The sequence below is a fragment of the Condylura cristata genome, unplaced genomic scaffold, assembly GCF_000260355.1.
Source record: "Condylura cristata isolate star-nosed mole 26May11 unplaced genomic scaffold, ConCri1.0 scaffold00004, whole genome shotgun sequence".
NCBI classification, from domain to species: domain Eukaryota; kingdom Metazoa; phylum Chordata; class Mammalia; order Eulipotyphla; family Talpidae; genus Condylura; species Condylura cristata.
Window position 1 is genome coordinate 42,866,896 of NW_004567105.1, and position 23,458 is coordinate 42,890,353.

At 48.1% G+C, this 23,458-nt stretch overlaps 1 protein-coding gene across 1 annotated transcript; it reads left to right on the forward strand.

The window, feature by feature from the left end:
* The first annotated feature begins 34 nt into the window (after positions 1-34).
* On the forward strand, positions 35-8,119 carry POLM (polymerase (DNA directed), mu). Its single transcript, XM_012720651.1, has 11 exons — positions 35-154; positions 456-630; positions 1,356-1,454; positions 1,596-1,766; positions 2,388-2,459; positions 4,607-4,727; positions 5,935-6,067; positions 6,213-6,315; positions 6,398-6,643; positions 6,724-6,807; positions 7,005-8,119. The coding sequence occupies exons 1-11, from the start codon at positions 81-83 to the stop codon at positions 7,089-7,091; spliced, it is 1,365 nt and encodes a 454-aa protein (XP_012576105.1). The 5' UTR covers positions 35-80; the 3' UTR covers positions 7,092-8,119.
* The last annotated feature ends 15,339 nt before the right edge of the window (positions 8,120-23,458 follow it).

The window sequence follows — 23,458 nt, forward strand, 5'->3', positions numbered from 1 at the left end:
GCGTCGGGACGGCAGCCCCCTCGGCCGCCGACCCCGCGCCTCGCTTCCCGGGCCTCGCCATCTACCTGGCCGAGCGGCGCATGGGCCGCAGCCGCCGCGCCTTCCTGTCGCGCCTGGCGCGCTCCAAGGGCTTCCGCGTCCTCGACGCCTACGGGTGCGCGGCGAAGCTTCCCGGGGGGCGCCTGGTCGGAAACTCCCCTCTCTGCGGTGGACTGGGGGGAGACCGGGACACGCGGGGGACACTGGGTCGTGGGCTGTGGCGGCTAGAGAGAGAAACACGGCACCGGGGTGCACGACGGTGGCGGGCATCTGCCCCGAGGGGGGCTGGGAGGCTTCGGGGCTGAACAGCGCGCCCCTCGCGGGGAGACGGCCAGAGCAAAGACTGGGCGCTGTGGAGGGAAGTGGCAGGACGGCAGGCCTGGAACGGCTCCGACTCACCCTCTCCCTCCTGCCAGCTCGGAGGTGACACACGTGGTGATGGAGCAGACCTCCGCGGAGGAGGCTGCCTGCTGGCTGCGGGGCAGGGCGCTCCCGGGGACCATCGGCCCAGCGCTGCTGGACATAAGCTGGTTCACGGAGAGCATGGCTGCCGGGCAGCCTGTACCTGTGGAGGGCCGCCACCGCCTAGAGGTGAGCCCTGCTGAGGATTTTGTGTTGGGGCCAAAGAAAGCCCCCGTGCAGCTGTCACTCATCTGGGATAGGTGATGTGGCCGTGGGCCCCCACCTTCAGATGATTATCAGATGAGGACCACATGGGCCTTTGGGGAAACAGGCCATCCAGCTTCTCAGCATTGGCGCTGTTTCTTAACCCCACTTATTTTTTTAATATCATTAGACCTCTCTTGATCACCAGATAGATGAAACTGACCCCTAAATGAGATGGTGGCTCAAGGGCCAACAGGAGGTGGTCCTTGGAGTGCTGTGGGGTTCACTGCCTCTGCCCCACCTCATTGCTTCCTGAGTGAGCCAAACTGGAGCCTGGACTCACAACCACATCCAAATCCTGACGCTGCCTGTGAATCATGAGGCATCAGGCAAGCTCCCTAACAGCTAAGGCCTCGGTGACCTTGTCTGTGAATCAAGGATGGCAAGCTTTCCTTACCCACTGGATTGAAGGGTTCTCAGGAGGGGCAGGATAAGTGCTCCAGGAGGACTGGCAGGTGGCAGCACTAGGGGTCTGCTGTGGCCTGAGTAACCTGTTCCTGTCCCCTCTGCAGGCAGCCCTGCCTCTGACCAGGTGTCCTCTGAGTTGGTTCCCTCTGCTCTCCCCAAGTGGCCCAGGAGAGGAAAGGTTTCGGGGGTTGCTTCCCTCCCCTGCTGGCCCTGCAAAACCACCTGTACATTGCCCTCTCCAGGAGGCTGAGCCCAGGAAGGGAGCACCAAGCCCAGTGTGGATGCTGCCATATGCCTGCCAGCGCCCCACACCCCTCACACACCACAATACCAGCCTTTCGGTGAGTTGAGGGTTCCCTGATGGGGCAGGCCCCTCTTGTGAGCATTCTGCTGTCCCATGTTGGGCACAGGTGTGTGATAGCTAAAGGTTGGGGCTACTTTGGCCTCCCACTCTGCCCCTTACCACAAACTGCTCCCTGCAGGAGGCTCTGGAAACACTGGCAGAGGCCGCCAGCTTTGACTGCAGTGAGGGCCGCTGCCTCTCCTTTTGCAGAGCTGCCTCCGTGCTCAAGGCCCTTCCCTACCCAGTCACAGCCCTGAGCCAGGTGCAGGAGCTACCTCACTTTGGAGAACATTCCTGTAGGGTCATCCAGGTAGGTACTAACTACACCTAGAAGCAGGGTGAAACCTGTGAGCATGGTGAGGAGCCCAGCTGCAGAGGCAGAGAGATAAACAACTGAGGGTGCCGGCTCCCAGGTCAGGGCAAGTCACTCCCCACACTCGGATTCTTCATATATAAGTTGGGGCTCAGCTGCCTACCTCAGGCTGGCAAGAAGACTCAAGGAGGGGAGCTGCCAGGGCCCTGACAGGGTTGGTAACTGGCATTGTTGGCATCAAGCCTTGATGCCAGGAAGTTTGAATGCCTGCTGGGTTTTTTGTGTGTGTGTGTGTGTGTGTTTTTAATACAATGTATGTGAGGACCTAGAGTGCTAAGTTTTCCTTTATGTACATGGGGAGAATACATAGTGTCAAGGAGACTTGGATCCAAGGTAGGCTTTGATTCATCACCTGTATTTTGAAAAGCGGTAGTTACCCTGTGCTGGTTACCCTCTGAGAGAGGTCGGTGTTCCCCCAGGTCCAGAGGGCCTTGAGACACTGTGGTAGCCTCTGTGGGCCCAGTTGCATTTCCAAGTACTGCCAGTCTCCTGGTCACTGGGCCACCAGTGCCCTGATCTCTCCAGGCAGGCCTGGAGTTTTGCCGTTTTCTCCCACAGGAGCTGCTAGAACATGGGGTCTGTGAAGAGGTGGAGAGAGTCCAGGTGTCGGAGCGGTACCGGACCCTGAAGGTGTGCAGCTGGCAGACTCTAGCAGAGGCACTCAGCCCCGCGGCCCTCCCTGGGTGCCCCCACCACTCTTGCCATATGCTGGCGGGGAGGTGGGCTCACCAGCTCGGAGGCCAGATAAGGTCTTAATGAAGAGGTGGCAGCTGGCACTGACAAGCACAAGACAGCTGAAGGGGACTGGCCAGGGGGAAGCTTGCTTTGACGTGGGATCTTCTAGATCACTCCGTTTAATCCTTTTTTATTGGATTGGTTTTGATGGCATAGTCTCAAGTATATTATAGATTTTAGCCCCTTAAACACGTAAGTGGAACATACTGAACAAAACGTAGCATGGCCTGTCCCTCGGGGCCAGGAGGATGATTAAGTTTGCACGTCTCCCCACCCTTGCACGGTCTCTGCCGTTATGGTGTCGCCCTGCCTGTCTCCACAGTGCTCCCTCCCTGTTGCTCCGCACTTTTCATCTCATGGAATGTGACCCCTAGGTCGTGCTGCTTGGACACCCTGGTTCTGTGGTTGGAGGTTGTCAGACCAGTGATGCGTTGTGGAAATGGCGTCTCCCTGTTGGGGTGTGTCATCGGTACTGTGAGAGGTTGCCTAGAAGGTTGAGAGTCAACTGAGTGTTTTTTTTTTTTAAGATTTATTTATTTGTGCATACAGAACTGGGGTACAGGCCAGAGGCTCAGGGGTGGTGAGAGGCTTCACCAGAGACAGAGTGGGGAGCAGAACAGGCGGATCGAGGAAGTACACTGCTGAGGGGAGCAGCGGGCTGGTCAGGAGAGGTCTGCCACGCCATGTGGTCACCTCTGGGGCAGGCGGGAATTGAACTCAGGCGGAAGCGTCTTTAGATTCTCAGTGCTGTGCTTTAACCCGCTGTGCCACCAGGGAGGGCCTCAACTGAGTGTTTTAAAGAAGGATAGGAGCTGTGTGAGGAGGCAGAGGCTCCAGTAGGCAGAGAGCAAGGAGGGGGCAGGGCGAGGGGTGGGGCGCAGGCGGACATGAGTGGGGAAGTACTGAGCCCGGTAGAGACAGGCTGAGCCCGCTCCTGAGACACATCCAGGTGTGAGTCCTAGAAGACATCCAGGCCACAGAGCAGGGTTAATCATTAGAGGTTTTTTGTTTTTTTTTTTAATCAACAATGTGATTAAGTTATTCTTAACATTTCTTTAGAGTTCTATCGGTGATAGTGACCCAGTTCATGCTCTTGGTTCAAAGGATTGAGGAAAGGATGGGCCAGCACAGCCCCCAAAAGGAAGGACTGACCTGGTCTACAGGAGACAGGGCCTGGGGACGAGAGCACTGCCAGCTAGCTGTTCTTCTCCCTGCCCTCTGTCTGCCAGCTGAGCCATGGCTGTGTTGTAGTCCAGCCACTCTTAAGAGCCTTGACTTTCCGTTTCAATTAAATGTCCCTGTAGAGGAGTGCTGAGTGGCTAGCAGAGGGCAAGTGTCTACACCTGACCAATGAGGTGTAGTCAGAGAAGAAACAGGTGACTTGTTAGGCCAGGCCAGCCCCTCCCTGGTACGGGAGGCCCTCTGAGATTGGCCAGCCACCCTGTGAGCGGTAGCTCCAGCAGCGAGACTGCCCCTCACCTGGGTGTCTACTCACCTAGCCTGGGTGGTGACACCTGCTGTGTTTGTGCCCAGGATGGAGCCCCGGCAGTTTCAGACTTTCCAACTCCTGCTGAAACAACCCTGTAATTGTTAAGTGCCCGTTGCTTTTTGCTGTTTGTCAAGAAGAACTGCAATTGCTCTTAGGTGGGAGAGATGTGGTTTTTCCAGTGGATTGAGATTCTTTGTCAGGTGATGTTAGAATTACAAGGGAGACTCTAGAGGAGTCGATCAAGGCCAGGAGGGAATTATCTTGGGTTTCTACCCCACACACACCCCCTCCTTTCACCCCCCCATGAGAGTGGGTTGTGCGTGCTAGACTTGGGGTTTGAATCCTGCCGGGATATTCACTGTGTGCTTTGGGCAGGTTGCTTAAACTTGGCAAAGGTGAGTGTGGATGCTGGTGGGCCCTCGGGGACACGTTCTGACTTAGGCCACTGGTGAAATGCAGCAGCTGTGCTGTGAGGCAGCCCCTGGAGCAAATCAGGGTCTGTATCAGCATCTGTGCTAAGAGCTTAGCCCGACCTTACTCACCCTCGCAACAGCTCTTCACTCAGATTTTCGGGGTTGGAATAAAAACTGCTGACCAGTGGTACCAGGAAGGTCTGCGGACCCTAGATGACCTCCAAGAGCAACCGCAGAGACTGACCAAACTCCAAAAAGCAGGTGAGCCCTCAGAGGGTGAGACCCTGGCTTCCCTATAGCACTTGGGCTTGAAAAGTTTCCCGAGACGTGGAAGCTGGTGCTGATGACTTCCTGGGTGGCTGGGAACAAAATCAGCGCCGTGGAACCCCGGTGGTGGGCGGGCATCCCTGTTTGGGTGATTTTCTGGGGTGGAGGCCAGGGGAGGGGTGCTCAGGGTTCATTGTAGCACTTTCTCAGTGAGTGGTATTGGCCACATTGCTGCTGTGGCATACATGAACCCCAGCTCAGGGAGGGTAGGGGATGTCTGAGTAGCCTGGACACCCTGCTTGGTGCACAGCACCTGTGGCCTTGCCCGCTGACCAACGGCATGGGGTCCTGTGTGGTAGGAGAGGCTCAGTGCGGAGCCTGCTAGCAGGAAGTGGTACTGTCTAGGGGAAAAACATGAACTTGAGAAGATGTTAGGCCTGGAGTTGAGTACCATTGTGCCACTTACTAGGTAGTGACTTTGACCCTGAGACCTAACTTCTGCGAGTGTCACATGCTTCTGTCAGTGAGGGATTCTCTAAGTTCCTCCATCTGAGGCCAGCAAGTAGCAGGTGTCAGGCAGATACTCTGAGGGCCTGGCACTTGGGTCATTTGAACATCTTCCCCGGCACTGGGGGGTGGGGACGCCACCTGGGAGTCTTAGGAGGGCCACTTGTCAGCTAGCAGGAAATGAGACCCACGGAGCCTTATGGCTAATGGAGTGTTATGTGTGTAGCCCTCACTGGGTCCACTTGATCACTTCTCCCCAAGATGCAGAAGAGGCGGGGTACCAGGGCCCTTACGTGAGAGCCGTTCCTTACTGCCAGCTGCTGTTCCCCCCCACATTCCACCTCTGCTAACCACATGTGGAAGGACAGTGACTCCTCTCTGACACGCGCTGAAGTGAGGTGTTCCTCTGTGACCATCAGCTTCATGCCGCCTGTCACCTCCAGGCTCCCCTTTATAGTTGGGGAAACCAAGGCACTGAAAGGATAGTGTGTGTATGAGTGTCGGCGTCCTGGTCTGATTACGGTAGTTCTGCAAGAATTTGCCACTGTGGATGAGTAGAGGCACGGGATTTCTACCATTGCACCTGTATGTGACTCTACAGTGATCTCAAAGTAAAGGCCTGATACTTGGAAGGGAGGAAGGGGCTTTGGAGAGAGGGCGGGCTTTGAGGGTCAGGAGAGCCGCACTGCCACAGGACTGCAGCACCTCCAGGACCTGAGCACCCTGGTTCAGCGCCCAGACGTGGAGGCCCTGCAGCAGCTCCTGGATGCAGCCGTGAGTGGGGCCCTTCCAGGGGCCACTGTCACCCTGACTGGCGGCTTCCGCAGGTGAGGGAGCTTGACTCCAGGCCCGCCCCAGGGAGGCCGCCCGAGCTGGGGCCCCTGAGGTGGGCCTTCCCTCAGCAAAGGCGCTGGGATGATGGCGAAGGCTGCATCTTTGAGTTGGGTCCTGGAGTCAGACTGTCCCCCTCAGGGGGAAGTTGCAAGGCCACGACGTGGACTTCCTCATCACCCACCCCCAGGAGGGGCAGGAGGTGGGACTGCTGGCCAGAGTGCTGCTCAGCCTGAAGGAGCAGGTGAGGGGCCTCCTCTCCCTAGAGCACTGCCCTCCCACACCGCGCATACGCTGTGCCAGGCCACACCTGCTCTTCCCCCCAGGGGCTGATCCTGTACCACCATTACCAGCGCAATCAGTACGGAGACCCCACCCGGCTGGCCAGGCAGAAGCACAACATGGATGCCTTTGAGAGAAGCTTCTGCATTTTCCGCCTGCCACAAATCCCGGGGCCTGCTGTGGAGGGGTCCCAGAGGCCCTGCGCCTCCTGGAAGGCTGTGCGGGTAGACCTGGTGGTTGCCCCCATCAGCCAGTTCCCCTTTGCTCTGCTTGGCTGGACTGGCTCCAGGGTAGGGAGTGGGCTGCCTGTGCGGGATGGTCCTGAGCTCAGGGTCGGCCAGCCTTGCTGACAAGGTCACTGTCTCCGCAGCATTTCGAGCGGGAACTCCGCCGCTTTAGCCGGAAGGAGAGGGGACTGTGGCTGAACAGCCATGGGCTGTTTGACCCAGAGGAGGTATGCTGGCTGGAAGAGAAAATGCTTGCTTCCTGGCCCCTTCCAGTCTGGGACCCACAAGGCCCAAATCTGAGTTTCGGTACCCAATCCCAGGCCCACTTCTAGCCCACTTCTAGCCATCTGTCCTGGCTTTCTTAGGAAGCCAGGCAGTGGTGGGGATAACCCCCAGGGCACTAACATCCTCATTCCAATTGCAGAAGACCCTGTTCCCTGTGGCCTCAGAGGAAGACATCTTCAGACACCTGGGCCTTGAGTACCTACCTCCAGAGCTGAGAAATGCCTGATTCTGCTGGGTCTCGCTTCCGTTCTTCGAGGTGGAGGCATTCGCGAGCCAGACCCTATGAATAACCTTGGCCACCAAATGTCTCCAGGTAGAAGATATGCTGCTGCCCCAAGTCCTCACCGTTCCAGTGGGAACCCCACCTGTACAGACTCCTCCCTCATCCACCCCCACTCCCAGATGTCATGAAATGAGCCCATGGAACAAACTGAGTTGTTTTTTGAGTGTGCTGCTGGTTTGGGGGACAGGAGTCTGGCGCCTGCACCTGCTCTGAGCTGAGTCTGCCTGGGTGGGCCACCCCATCTGCTGTGGGGCATTATCTAGGTATGACCTGGGCCAGATGGCTCAGGTTCCTCCCCACGCAGAGGAAGCCTTCATGGAGTTGTCAGAGAGCCTGAGGTCATGGGTAGTGAGTACTGTGCAGTCCCTGATTCTCAGCTTCTAGCCATGGGCCTGGGGAGATGGAGGGGAGTGACTGCCTGCTGAAGTCTGCTGTGCGGGTGCTAAATGCCGTAGCATGGAAAGGACCCAGGGATAGGGAGTTGGGACCAACCACCTCTTGCCTGGTCATCCCCACAACTAGGCTTCCTGTCTTCTCCCAGAAGACTTTAGACAGGTCACAATCATATGATAGCTTTCCTGCTCAAAGTCTCCAGTGGCCCCCACCCCCATTGGCTCAGTAAGTTCCCCTGGACCTTGGTATTTATTTCATCCCCTCCCCTTCCTATATGCTCCCTCTCTCAAGCCCTCTGGCTCCTGCTTCTCTGGTCAAGCCAGATGCATTCCTGTCTCACTGCTTTCTCACTTGATTACCCCAGACAGCCACAAGATCAGTGGGTATCTCACCGAGAGGGGCCCAGTGACAACTTTCTCATGATATCCTCTGTTCCTTAAATCCTCAGGCCCACTCCAGAGCCGTTACCCTCTAAGCACCAGCCACCTGAATTATCAACTCAGGGTCTCCTAGTCAGGTCAAGACTTCCCTAACTACTTATCACATTAAAAGGTATTTTTTTTTAATCAATGTGCAATAAAATGGACATTTTCAGTATACAGTTTTAATGGTTTGTTTTCTGTTTTTATTACAGTTATCATGTTTTATAAGTGATTATACAGGGATTGCTATCAGGAAAGTGAGGTAATTGTTCAAATGATGTTTTTTTTTATTTTATTTATTTTTTTATTTATTTTTTTTAAAGATTTATTTATTTATGCATACAGAACTGGGGTACAGGCCAGAGGCTCGTGACGGTGAGAGGCTTCACCAGAGACAGAGTGGGGAGCAGAACAGGCAGATCGACGAAGTACACTGCTGAGGGTAGCAGTGGGCGGGTCAGGAGAGGTCTGCCACGCCATGTGGTCACCTCCCGGGCAGGCGGGAATCGAACTCATGCGGAAGTGGCTTTAGCTTCTCAGTGCAGTGCTTTAACCCGCTGCGCCACCAGGGAGGGCCCCTCAAATGATGTTTTAAATGGTAAATATACTCTGCAGGGAAAAACCTCCTTTTTGCTAAAGTTTATAATTGGCAATAATTACAACAGGTTTATTAGCATAACCAATCAAGAGGACGCTAACAATATGGCATTTGCTGGAAATCTCTAAGTCCTGGGAGGGGCAAATAGAGCTCTTGACTAGGCAGAAAAACTGGCTGGGTTACCAGAACACCCTGGGGTATAGAGATACATTTCATATGAGCTCCAGTTTCTCAAAAATATTTTAACGGTTTTAGGTGATAACCTCAAAAAATGAAGAAAAGCTTATTTTGTTGTCCCACTTATTTTAGATTTGCTTTTGTTGCCCGGTGACATCTGAAAAATCATTGCCAGATCATTGTCAGGGAGCTTTCTCCCTATGGCTTTAGGAAGTATGTTTCATTCTTTAATCCAGAAAGTAATATATAAATTTGATAAAATTTCAACTTTCTGTAGCAAGTCACAGGTTTCCTAGAAACTTGGAAAGCTCTCTTCACCTGAAATAACTAGTAGGTGATGGAGTTAAGCTGCTGGTGTTTTATGTATCAAGCTGCATAATCACCTACCAGGTTTACTGTATTTAAAGAAGAGGACAGATTTCCACAGTAAACGAGAAAATGTCTTTACTTTACTCTATTCCAATCTTATCAATTATCATCATAATCTTGTTTTGTAATAATTGTATTATCCTGAGACTGGATCTAATGGCCACTGTCCCAAGCAGAGTGAGCTACTTAGAGTTTCACTCTTCCCATGGGTCAGTCAAGATTCAGGGCTGGCCTGTTCATTTGGTAATTAGACAGAGGGTGGATTTTAGGAAACACTGCTTCATTTCCTAGGGGGACAGATGCATTTTTCTCCCTGTGGAACAGCAATGTGGCCCAATATTTGGGGTTGCTTACCTTCACTGTTGGGAATTACATGCTAAGTTTGGATCCTTTAGGGTGACAGTGGAGGGGGTGCATCTACTAGTTACACAGAAATGATCAGGGACCAAGGGTGGGGAGGAGAGACTTTGGTTGAGGAGGCAGAGTATGCAAACTGTCCAATATGGAAACAGAGCTGGCAGCAGCTCAAAAGTGTAAATCTGTTCTACTTTAAATTGGTCACGCACAGGGTCAGGTTCGACTCCGACTCCGTCTGTCTTTTGGTTTGGGGAGTGATGAGATCATCGTCTGTTGGCCCTGATCTGGAATTTGATGCTCAGGGAAACAGGGTGTCTCCAGGAATCTAGGCCATTGCCAGTTCTAGGAGATGAGCAGTAAATTTGAGTTAGTGTTGCCATGCTTTCCAGAATTCTGAGACTCCACTGCACTGTGCACCCTGATGCTGAGAGAAGCTCTCCACCCACAGTCTTGAGCTCTGGAGGCTTGAAAAGCACTGTTTGAACAAAACTGCTTTGTCAGCAGTGATGAATCTGCCACAGAGAGTGTCGATGCAAGCTGGAGTAGGGAAGAGTCCTATTTGCTGTTCTGGGGCTGAGGAAATGAGTTGGAGGCTGGCCAAGGCAACCACGAATCTTTTGTAATGGGAAGCTGGTGGCTGTTGGGGGGTATCGCCAGGGCCTGAGGCTTCATCATACATCACTGCCCCCCCTTCAGATAACTTGAGAGTGGGGGGAAGAAACCATAGTGCTTCCTTGGCTACCTGGGCCTAGTGCTCTACCACCCTGGCCTTGTTGCAGGCCATCATGCTCAGATTACCAAGGCAGGTGGTGAGGGCAATTGACAACAATATCGAAAGGGGCGATGGTGGCATAGGTGGTGAGCACCAGGTGCTCACTGCCCCCTTTGTCCCATTAGGCCCTATGGAACCCTGGTGGGTTGTGGGGCACACCTTGCTGCACAGCTCCTGGGGCGGACCCCGTCACGCCTCCATGTCTACCTGTAGACCCCATATTCCCAGTAGAGTCAGTGATCAGAACTGGAGCAAAGAAGCTGAGAACATGGCCTGAACCTTGTGGAGGACTCTGGGTTTTGCTTTCTGTCCACTGGGCACCCAGCGTGGGATGACACACAAGACCCAAAACTGGCAGGGAAGGGACAGTGGCATTTCACTAGCTCCTCTCTTGCTCCCAGAGAGCCTTCATTTGGCTTCACCAAGAACAAGTATCAGGGCCACCTAGACAGATGCTCAGCTCTCCTGTACACATTAAAAGCAGGTGGCTTTCCAAGTATTTATTTTAAATAAATACTGCAGGCTAAATGCAGAGGGCTTTTGACGGGGAGAGGAAAACATACATGAACAATCACAGCATGTCCAGCAGCCTTTTCTGCAGACGAGGCACCAGGTAAACACTTGCCGTAGTTGATCCCATTATCTTGATGAGATCCTTAGGAAGTTTATCCTCTAATTCCTCACTTCAAAGGAGAAAACAGAGACTCAAAGACTTGGAGTTACATGCAGGAGTTGACAGAGATGCTATGCCTAGGAGAGAGTGGGCACTCATCTAGTGATTCATTGATCTAGGACCTGTTGGGGGGGAATTGAAGGTCCGTATGTGGACAGGAAGATGGTGACATCAGACATGTTTCTGTTGGGGGTAAGGATGTCCTGAACGAACTCTACAAATACAGGTTTTGTGGACTCCACCCCCTACTCCAGTCGCTGAAACTACAACTTCCAGCAACACCAAAAGGACTGTGAGCACCCAAGGGCAGAGCAAAGCAGCCATTTTTAGACTTTTGAGATATAAAGGAGACATGTTGAGTGGAAGCTCTCCCTTGGCCTTGTGGTTGCCGGCTGGTCACTTGGCTCTTGGCCAGATTCCAAGTCAGTGGAAATGGTAGGATGCACTAGCTAACTTGTATCTCTCTCTCTTTCCCTGGGTTGTTCCTTTTCCTTTCCCCTTGTAAATAAACCCATTATTGACCTTTCTTTGTGTGTCTGCAGTACAACTGAATCTTAAGCTCATGGGTGAAGATCCACAGACAGGCAGCCCAGTTCACATTGGGCTGCCCTGTAACATTTCTACCCAGGAAGGCTGGTACCACAGGGACCTCTAACTTCTCCATTATGGCCGCCTGCAAGGCCAACCTAATCCGCATTCAGGGTGCACTCATCTTCACAGTGAGTAGGACAGGTGGGACATGTTAGTGGCATCACCATGAACCACTGGGAGGATCAGGGTCTAGGGCTCACCCAGCCCCTTGGGTACATGTCCAAGAAGAGGGACAGGAGGGCCCACACTGAACAAATTCTTAGGCTTATTTCCCAGAGGGGAGAAAAATTGGGATTGGGGCCAAGGATTATAGAATTATTACCCTGAAGGCATTTTGTTAGGAACAACAGCTCTGCCTGTATTAAGAGCATTATTTAGGGTGCTGGGAAACTGGGAAGCTTCATGCAAAAAAATGAAACTAGATCACTGCCTCACTCTAGTCACAAAAATCAACTCGAAATGGATTAAAGACCTACACATAAGAACAGAAACCATAAAATACCTGGAAACAAATATGGGCCAAACACTACATGACATATACTTCCGTGACATCTTTAAAGACAGAGCACCCAATGCCACAATAGTGAAGGCAAGGATAAATAGATGGGACTACGTCAAGTTAAAAAGCTTCTGTACAGCAAAAGAGACATTACAAAAAACAGACAGCCCACTAATTGGGAAAACATTTTCTCACACAAAACCAGTGATAAAGGACTGATCACAAAAATATACGGAGAACTGATGAAACTCAACAAAAATAAAGTAAACAAACCCATCAAAATATGGGCAGAAGAGCTAAAAAGACACTTCTCCAAAGAGAAAATGCAGATGGCCAACAAACATGTAAAAATGTTCAACATCACTCGTAATAAGGGAGATGCAAATTAAAACCACAATGAGGTACACCTCACCCCAGTGAGAATGGCACATCTTCAAACAACTAGCAACAACAAATGTTGGCGAGGATGTGGAGAAAAAGGAACTCTCCTACACTGCTGGTGGGAATGCAAACTAGTACAACCACTATGGAAAACTGGAGGTTCCTCAAACTGCTTAACATGGAGCCTCCCTACGACCCAGCAATCCCACTCCTAGGTATCTACCCAAAAGACACAAAAACACTGATTGAAAAAGATACCTGCACCCCCGTGTTTATTGCTGCTTTATTTACAATTGGAAAAACATGGAAGCAGCCCAAATGCCCAAAAGTAGATGACTGGATTAAAAAGATGTGGTACATATATACAATGGAATATTACTCAGCAACCAAAAAACAGAAACATGTCTTTTGCAGCAACTTGGATGGAGCTGGAAAAGATCCTGCTTAGTGAGATAAGCCAGAAAGAGAAAGAAAAATACCGAATGGTTTCACTCATAGCAGGCGTATAACGAACCAGCGAGAAAATAATAAGAATAATGAACAGCCATATACCAGAGACATTTTGTGGGGGTGGAGTGGGGAATGGGATCAAACTGGGGAGGGGGGCGGGAAGTGCATGGGACTATGGTGATGGCACACTGGTGACTCGGTGATGGGAAACCCACGGGGATTACAGTTGAGAAAAAAAATGTACAAAATGATGTAAAAATAAACTCTTACTTTAAAAATTAGTTAATTATAAAAAAAGAAAGCCAAATAAGGAGTGACAAAGCAGAAAAAATGTAAAAAAAAAAAAAAGAGCATTATTTAGTGGGCCCTAATCAAATACTTCTGCTAAAGAGATAAGAAAGTAGACATAAGGGTGTGAAATGGCCCACCAAGGTCATGTAAGTCAGGACTGAGGACCATGCAAGTGAAGCTTGGTATCCTCTCTAAGCTACTGACCTGTTCCTGTCGTGGACAGCAAGGGTCTAGGGTAACTAAATCCTCCCACTTCAGATTGGAGACTGTGCAATGCAGAATCCCCCTGCAGGTTCCAAAAAAGATAATTGATTTTTTTTTCTCTTAAATTAAAGGGACATTTGAGACCCTCATTAGATCCCAGAATCAGCAAAAGGGCAAATGTCTGGAGATTCCAGGGAGGGAGAACATGCACCACCAGATAAGAAACTGAGCAGATGACGCGGAGGAGGAAAACTCATGTGACTGGAAAAAACTGTCAGGTGACTGACAGGCAATTGAAAATCAAGGAACACTGTGACTGCATCTAAATCTGCATATAAATCTGCCACCAGGTTTATAGAAATGTGAAAGAATGAGCAGCGGCCCCCATCAGAGGCCACTATGGCAGTGTCAGTGCCACAGCCTTTTGGCTTGGAATCTGGCTGTACTATAGATAGTAAAATTTGATGTATGCAGCTCCTGCCACCAGCAGCCCCCATTGGGGGAATATGGGCTGAAATGTGTCTCCCCAAATACATGTTGACATTGTAACCAATTAGAACCTTAAAATGTGACTGGAGTTCCGGTCTTGAAGTAATTATGATTTAGTGGGTTCCCTGCAGTGGGTCATGATACAGCGTGACTGGCATCGCTAGTAGACACGTGATCACTCGGAGACGGAGAAGGACATCAGGCGAACGCAGAGAGAAGAGGACCGTCAGCACCTAACCGAGCGTCCGCAGGTGCAGGTCATCTGCCACCTTCAGCTCAAACCTCTCACCTCCAGAGAGGTGAGGAGAGTGTTTATGCCTCCCAATCTATGGCCAGCGCCCTGGCACACCGCTGAAATTGGCAACTGAATTGAATCACATCGAGGAACCGGTGGGCTCCAGTGACGTGGTCTGGCAGAGAGGTCACAGAAATTACAGAAAAAACATCCAGAACAGCTTAACCCCAGCCCCCACTTTTCTGTATAAATCATTCTGTTAACTTCCATGATGTGTCAGGCGTGGGGAGATTTGGCAGGGCAGAGGTGCCGACTGCTACACGACACCCGGGCTGGAATTCAAAAGGCAGCAAAATGCAGGTAACTCACAGCCTGGGATACAGTGAAAATAATATATTTTTTCTTTAATTTTCTTACAAATGTCTGAGTGTTTTTCTCCTCCCACATAGCTGGTGTGGGATGAGGGCAAGTTCAGATTCCTTTGGGAGTGGGACGTGAGACACCCTAGTGGGAGAGGGCTGGGCGGGCCCTGGGGGAGTCCTTAGCTTTTAGTCTGATTCTGGACCCAGCTCAGTGTTCTTGAAGCCCTGGGTATGGAGACCCCACTCTGGCTGCTGTCACCTCAGACAAGCCCAGGGTGTTGGAGGCGCTTGGTGTACCTGGGGGGAGGTGGCATCATCCACCAGGTGCAGCTCTGCAAAGACAGATCCTGGAAGCCAGGCCAGGAGGCATCAGAGACCGGCCTGAAACACCACCACAGGGGGAAACCCCCCACAGAATCCCGCTCCCCAGATCAGGCACAGAGGGACAGACCTCCAGCCAGTGAGGAAATAACATGTGGGTAGAGGAACGTGGCCGCTACACTCAGCGTCTCATCCTGCCAACCATTACGTAGGGCAGGAGTGGGATCGGCCGTTAGGGCTCTAATACCTACGTTGACTTTGAAGCCTGACTGCACTGAAAGTACATTTCGCTTATTTCAACTGTTTGAGCATTAAATCGAGTAATAATGATGCAATTTATTCATTAATTCTCCCAGTGATATTTTTGCTATTTCTGAATGCTATAACAAAAGGATATTGTTATTGTAGTGCATTAAATGAGTTGAATTATTCAGTCATTAGATGTACAAAAATAGAATTAGATTGAATAGTTCCAAATTGTTTCCAAATTACCACTTTTATTCTTGTTCTTCCTTGCTATCATGTCTGGCAGAGTTACTGTTAAGATGATGAACTGTCACTCTTAAGTATATATCATCTTGATTATTTGCTTTATATTCAGAACCCATTAACAATTGTATTTATACAATATTGGCTTTATCAGTATAATCATCAAATTGGTGGCTATATTTGAGTGTGACTACCAAGAACGTGAGTGATAACTTGTTCATTGCTTTGCTGTTTATTGTTTAATACTTTGATACATCTCCAAATTGAAGGATAATCTTTTAAAATTTGCTATGCCAGCCTTCCATTGTGTTGTGCATCTTGTGATTGCTCTTTGTTGTCATATACTCAAGTGGTAGGCCCAAAGAAGATATATTTTTTTGCCACAGTGATTGTGAGAAGTGAAATAATCCTTTTACTTTTGGATTTAGAAGGAGCAGTCAAATCACGTTTATATTTGCAATCTCAAAAGCCATCATGCACAGGGTCCTTCCTGGTGGCACAATGGGATAAAGTGCAGCTCTGTGAAGCTATCCACAGCCACTGTGGCATGAGTTCAATTCCCCAACAGGGAGGTGACCCACATGGCACAGCAAGCCTCTCCTGTCTGGCCCGCTGCTCCCTTCAGCGGTGTATTTCATCAATCTGCCTGTTCTGCCTCAGCCTGTCTCTGGTAAATCGTTTCACCTCCTCACCCCACCCCACACTTCTGAGGGTGTTTTTGTATGCATAAATAAATATTTTTTAAAAATCCATGCACAACGAAGGTTTAGTATTAGCCTTTCCTATGCAAATAAATGCAAGCAGCGACTTTGTATCTGTGTATACATTATCTGTATGTGTGTGCTCACCTTTTTATTGTTAGTGTATAAATTAATGACAATATAATTCAACACTATATCTTCTGCAGCAAATAACTAAACTGTGTTGATGTGGTCTTAAAGTACCATCACTGAGTATTGTGGTAACTGGCACTTAAATGTCAAATAATGTCACAGTTGTGTCACTAAGAAATATTTCGTCACTTGGAGCACAGGCATCACCCATGAGAAATGGTTCTCTGTGTCTGTTTTTTCTATTTCTCTGGAATTTTATTTCCATGCAGTGGGCAGTGGGCTTGAAGGTTGATGTCTGTTCTGAATTCTACTTACTTGCCTCTCTTTAATGAGTTTCTTTCTGGCCCATTAACAGGAAGGACATCTTTATGATGCTTACCAGCTCTATGACTATATAATATGACTTATGACTATTAGTTCTTCAGAGTATCTGTGATAGTCTTGCATTTGGTTCTTCTGTGTGTCATACTAAGCTAGTAGGTTTTTCCTTTTCCCTTTTTGTGCTGGTATTTTCCTGACCTGTCTCAATGACTATAATGTCATCCTGATCCTGATTAGTTAGTTGTACATTGGTTGTACATTGCAGGTTCTCCTCTCTTTCGGCCACCAGTAGCTATTGCTCCTATTGGCTAACGAAACGTGAATGGTAACCAAAACCATTATACTGTAGCACTGACTTTTCTTATTACGAGCATATAGTTTCTGCCACATTCTGCTGATGATTTTCAAATAAATATGTCCCAGTGCTAGGCAACAGAAGAAGGGCTATTTATTTTTTCTTTTGTGGTCGTGTGACCAGTGGACTGGTTTACTGTAGGGAAAATCTTATTAATGACTTACATTCCTGGCACCCACTGCAGCTGGACTGCTTCAGCCTGTTGGCAGGCGCCAGCTGAGGCTGTCATGGTCCAAGCCCATTGGCAGGTAAGTACGGGAGGCTTTGCCACTAAAACCCCTGCAGTGGCACAGGCTACAGTGACAGAACTTCTTACGGTCTACCAGATTATACTGATTAAAGAGGCGCATAGCCCATGAACCCCAGAGGCTTCATTATCTGCCTGTTACCCCTCATGACGGCTGTCACACAAACCCCTTCACAGTAGGAGAGCTGCACACATTTACACTCCCCAACCAGTGAGAGTGAGATGCTCTATAAAGTGTTTATGTCAATGTCAACTGTTTTGCTCTCTGCATACCAGTTTCACCAAGCTCCTTCTTTTAAACTGTATCCTATTAAAAAAACAAATAAACTGTATCCTATTGAATAACCTACTTACAGCTGACCAAATGCCCAGTGACATATTAATGCACAATCCTACCTTTCTGGTGTCTACCAGCCACAGCAGCCACCTTTCTAACCGTCTCTGGCAGCTCACCTCTACCTGTGGGTCTCTGCACCAGTGATACCTTCTTCCTGATACACTGCTTCAAAAGTTGTGCAGGGCTGGCTTCTTCTGGCTCTGGAATTATATTACAGTGAGGACTGACAGACCTTCCTGCCCAGTGACTCCCTAACCCTCCTTCTTCCTGCTGCAGAGAAGCAGGACAGTCTGCCTCCTGGTGACCAAAACTAGCACTGCAGCCCAAGGCTAGACACTGCTTGCCTTGAAGACAAAGGTTTTTCAAGAAATTCAATACTCAAAGAGCAAAAAGTCTGGCTTCTGGGGCCGTGCAAAGGTCATTGGAAGCTCTTGCCCCACCCTTTTCCCTCTATTTTGGATGTTTCATTCACTCAAAAGGCATTCCCACCCCAGCCTGGTCAATGATTCTACCCTAGTTCCAAATGAGAACCCTGAGAATCCAACTGAGAGAGCTCTTCTGCTTGGACCACTGAGTCTCTGTCCACAGCTTTGCTCTCTTCTTCCCTACTTCAGGTCCTCATTCCCAAGCTTCAAGCTCCACTTTGCTTTGAAGACTCTCTGAGAGTAGGAAGTATTCGCCTCTGTCCTCAGAGCACAGTGGGTCATTGGTAGAGGAATAGGATGACACAATTTCCAAACATGGGGCCAGCCACTGTGAGCACCCCCATATAGAGAGAAGGTACCCGAGACTTCTTTCATGTAACCCTGGTCTAATCTGTACTGTGTGTCTGTGTGTGTGTGTATCAGGAGAGGGTGGGAGGCTGATGTTTGTTTAGCTCAGTTCCAGGAGCAGTAAATATAGGAGTGCAAGTTTCCTTTTGAATTGTTTTAGTGTCCTTTGGGTAGATTCCTAGAAGTAGAATTGCAGGATCATATGGTAGCTCCATTTTTAGAATTTGAGGGTCCTCTGGAGACACAGTTTTCCATAGTGGTTAGACCATCAGCTGTAACTGCTCTTCTTCTTTTTAATTTTTTAAAGATTGATTTATTTAATTACCTACAAGGACTGGGTGTAGGGAGGGAGAGAATTCACCAGAGACAGAATGGGGAACAGAACAGGTGGACTGACTGACTGAAATACATTGCTGAGGGGATGAGCAGGAGAGACCAGAGAGATCTGCTGCGCCATGTGGGTCAGCTCCCTGGCCGGGGATCAAACTCAAGCTGCAGTGACTGCTGATAGCTTCATAGTGGTATGCTTTAACCCATTGCACAACCAGGGAGGGCCCTGAAACTGTTCTTCTTAGCTGTCCTTCTATGGTTCTCAACTATGCAGTTTGCTCCTGTATGTAACTGATCTTCATTAGTTAGTAAGAAAAAAGATAATCTATCAGAAACAGCCCTCCCTAGTGGTGCAATGGGTTTGGACGCAACACTGCAAGCTGGCCACAGCTGCTTCAGTGCGAGTTCGATCCCTGCCCCAGAGCTGACCCACATGGCACAGCAGACCACTCCTGTCTCACCCACTGCTTCTCTCAGCAGTTACTTTGCCTGTTCTGCTTCCCACTCTGTCTTTGGTGAAGTGTCACTGTCTCTGCACCTCTGGCCTGTACTCCAGTTCTGAATGTATTTAAAAAAAATCTACCAGAAGAAAGTGGGCAAAAAACTTGACAAAACATTTCATATAAAGGTAATCAAATGGACAACAAGTATATGAAAAGTTGCACAATGTCATTATTCATCAAGAAACCGAGATACCTCTATATAATAAAATAACCACTGATAATAGCAGTGATTGATGAGAATGGAGAGAAACTAGACTTCTTTTACTAGCTGTGGGTAGAAACTGCTACTTCTTTCAAAAATTCTTTGGTATTATCTCTTTAAAATGTACTTACACATGCTCTATGACCCAAAAATTTCGCTCTTACATTAATCCCAATAAAAATTACTAACATTTTTCACCATACAAAAGAATGTTCAGGCCCTGGTGCAGCAGGTTAAAGCACAGCACTGCAAGAAATCTGCACCCACTTCAAGTGTGAGTTCGATCCCTGGCCCCAGAGTGACCACAAGGTGCAGCAGACCTCTCCTGTCTCACCGGCTGCTCCCCTCAGCAGTGTATTTCAGTACATCCCCCCGTTCTCCACTCTGTCTCTGGTAACCCACTCATCCCCCACTCCTCTGGTCTTCACCCCAGCTCTTGTATGCATAAATAAATAAATCTTTAAAAATTAATTTTTTTTATCAATTTATACATTGAGTGTTGATTCATTGTATACCTTATTGTTATCCGCTCATCCAGCAACGGGTATTTAGGTTTATTTGCCCAGGGCTTGTAATGCCGCCATAAACAGGGAGTGCTGATAGCTTTTCAAATGAATGTTTTCATATTCTTCAGATAAATACTCATGTGGAATTGCTGATCATAGGGTAGTGCCGCTTTTAATTTGGGGAGGAACTTCCCTACTCTCTTCCATACTGGTTTTTCCAGTTGACATTCCTGCCAGCATGCATGAGGGTTTCCCCACTTCCCACTTCCTTGCCAGCACTTACTGTTGCTTGTCTTCAATACTAGCCATTCAAGCACGTGTGCAATATTTTGTTGTGGCTTTGACTTTTATTTCTCTAATGATAAGTGATGAAGAATATTTTTTCATATGTCTGTTGGCCATCTGCATAGTTTTCTTTGGTGAAGTGCCTACTTAAATCTTCTGTGTGTGTGTTTTTTTTTAATTCATTTATTTATGCATACAGAACTGGGGTACAGGCCAGAGGTGCAGGGGCGGTGAGAGGATTCACCGGAGACACAGCAGGGAGCAGAGCAGGAAGACCGATGAAGTACACTGCTGAGGGGAGCAGCGGGCGGGTCAGGAGAGGTCTGCCACACCATGTGGTCACCTCCGGAGCTGGGGATCCAACTCATGCGGAAGTGGCTTTAGCTTCCTAGTGCTGTGCTTTAACCCGCTGCGCCACCAGGGAGGGCCCTCTTCTGCTTGTTTTTTTTTTTAATTGGCTGTCTGTTGTTGAGTTCTTTCTGTATTTTAGAGATTAGCATTTCTGATAGATGGATTGTAAGTACCTGCTTCCATTCAGTGTTTTTTTCATCTTAATGACATGTTCATTCACTGTGCAAAAAATGTTTAGTATTATGTAGTCCCAAATTTTTATTTATTGATGTTTATTTTGCTTTCATTTCCAATGGAGATAAATTCACAAAGATGTACTAAAGCTACTGTTGCACAGCTTATTGACTGTTTTCATCTTCATATTTTATGGTTCCAGATCTTATATTCAGTCTTAATCCACTTTGAAGTAATTTGTGTATGTGGTGTTAGATAGTGGCCCCGTGGCTTATAGTTGCCCAGTTTTCCAAGCAGCACCTGCTGAGGAGACTTTCCATCTCCATTGTATCTCTTTGTCATAAATTAGTTGTCCACGAAAGCATGGGTTTACTTCTGGCCATTATTCCACACTATTCCACTGATCTGTATATCTGTTTTTATTGTGGTATCATACTCTTTTGATTACTGAAGATTTGTAGTATGGTTTGAAGTCAGAGGGCTTGATACCTACATTTATCTTCTTTGTGAGAACTGTGATGTCTATTCAGAGTCTTTTCTAGCTCCATATACATTTTAAAATTGTTTGTTCTATTTCCTTGAAAATGCATTGGGATTTTAATAGGTCTCACATTAAATCTGTAACTTGCTTTAGGTAAGATATTTAGGAATGTGGATGCTTTCAATCCATGAGCATGGAATGTCTTCCCATTTCTTTGTGACCATAATTTCTTTCAACAATTTCATATGGCTTCAATGTACAGGCCTTTCTTTCTTTCCAATGCAATTGTAAATGGTATTGCTTTCTTACTTTCTGTTTCTGCTATTTCCTTGTTTGCCAGGGGCAAGGCCCACCTATTTGTCAATGGCAGGCTTTCTTAGTTGTTGTCACTGGACTTGCAGCTTGTGAACACTTCACAGGGATGAGTAGATCTCAGGCTTTTCCCACAGGTCTGTTAGAATTGAAGGCGGAATCCAAGATGGTTCCCACTAATGCTGGTACTAGCAAGGTTGTGAACGATTTCCAATATGATGCCAGCCAGTGAGTTGGACTTGGGAGTTGTCCCTCAAGTTTCCTGTTTCTTGGAAAGATGCTGTAAGGATGATACATTGGATCCCTTCACCTACAGGTCAGGTGCTATTTAGACTAGTGCTACTGTGATAGGGCCTCGAGCTAGTGGATCTCTTTGCAAGCTCTTTAAGGTGGGTCTTTTATCCACACTCTCCCCGATGTCCCTCTGGCCTTCAATGCACTGGCCTCAGGAGCTCAGCTCCACTGTGCTGGGTGGACGGTATGGTGTGCTAGGTGTTGGATATAACCCTTCGACCCTCGCACCAGAGAAAAGTTCCACACCTCAGAGATCTCTCTTGATTGTAACTTGCTGTCCTTGGGGTAAGATTTCTCCCTTGGTGAAAGCATATCTGTTTCTTCCTCTATCTCTGTGCTTTTTTGTTTGTTTACTGAATGTAATTTATGACAGTTGACCTATTATTATACATTTTATTATACTTTAAATTATACATCTTTACATTTTCAAATTTTTTTCTTTAAGCTAAATGGCACCATTATACACATACACACACACACACACACACATTTATATGTGTGTATATATGTGTATATATATATATTTTTTTTTTTTACTGTGGTAATGTTCATTTACATATTGTTGTTATAGTGGAAGTCTAGGCTATCCCCCTTCAGGTATAGTTACCATCTTACCCCTTCATCTACCACCATAGTTCACCTTACTCCTCACCCCTAAGCCTCCCCTCCCCTGTGTGCTGACTTCTCTTTGGTTGTGGAAACTTTTATTCCTCCAGGCTTCAGGTCTACTTTTGAGTAGATAAACATACCCAGTTGTATATTTGCGTCTGTGGGAGGTGAGTACAAGTTCTTCCTATGCCATGATCTGGAGCCAGAACCTATTTTCTGTCATAAGTGTGTCAATCAGAATAAAGCACCATATGTGATACATCTCTGCCCATGTACTTATATCCATATGCACAATTTAAAAAGTACTCCAAATACATTAGATGTGCCAGGAGTTAGAACTCAGACAACATTTGGGGAGGGAAAACAATGTCTGATCTATAAAGGCTAGCCGGGCATCCGGGGGGTGGGGCAGAAATCTCTTAGATTACCAGTAATTCCTGGACAGTCCCCCACTTTTTATTATTATTTTTTTCACAACCTTCCCTACTCACACTGAATTTTGTCAAACTAAACTTAATCCAATCTTTTGTTACTGTATTTAATCTTGTTAATACAATTCAGTGCCAAAGAAGGAGGAAAAAAATAGGTTTTATATTCATTTTCCTTAGTTTCTGAAATTAGTCTTGACAGAATGATCACTTGTGTTGGAAAGCTGGCATAAGGAGACTTATTAGCAATTGGAACAGGGGTCCCTGCCAAGGATTCACTGGGGATTCAGATACCTCAAGTATATGGGAACTGCCTGGTCAGGTTCACTATGAACCACAAATATTTTCAGCTCTGACCATGCAGGACATGGCTGAGTATGTAGAAAAAGCCAAAGTCTGGGAGAGTCAGATGAGGACATTTCTAGTATTCCTGCATTTGCCGAGGGAACATTCCGTAGTCTGAATTATGTGCAAAACAATGTATTAAGGATAATCAAAGTTAAAGTGAGGCAGACTTGCAAGAAAACACATTCGGACTGTGTGCTCTGAACTCCCACTTTTAAAAACAACCAAAATACAAGCATGTTCAGAAAGAAGAAATCACAGGGTTGGAAGTGAGATGAGCAGTCAGGCTGAGCAGAGGGGATACTTGTCACAGGCTGTGACTGAAGGCATCTTTGGCTTTGGACACGTGGAGAGAGAAAGACCGCTGAAGAGCAGCAGGATGAAGAAGGCCGGATGGGAGGGTCACACACACAGAGTCGGGATTTCACTGAAGCTGGGAGTGTCAAGGTGGGGCTCAGACTGTAGGGGCTCTCTGGTCATCAGGGACAGTGGACTGGCTTGATAGATACTGCAGAGTTGATGAGGGATATTTGCTGCGAGCATAGATAGAT

What these genes read in the sequence shown, in the direction of transcription:
- POLM (XM_012720651.1), top strand. Translation starts at nt 81, where the DNA reads ATGGGCCGCAGCCGCCGCGCCTTCCTGTCGCGCCTGGCGCGCTCCAAG. An exon ending in ATTCCTGTAGGGTCATCCAG is followed by an intron (nt 1,767 to 2,387) that starts GTAGGTACTAAC and finishes TTTCTCCCACAG; the next exon opens with GAGCTGCTAGAACATGGGGT. An exon ending in GACCAAACTCCAAAAAGCAG is followed by an intron (nt 4,728 to 5,934) that starts GTGAGCCCTCAG and finishes GCACTGCCACAG; the next exon opens with GACTGCAGCACCTCCAGGAC.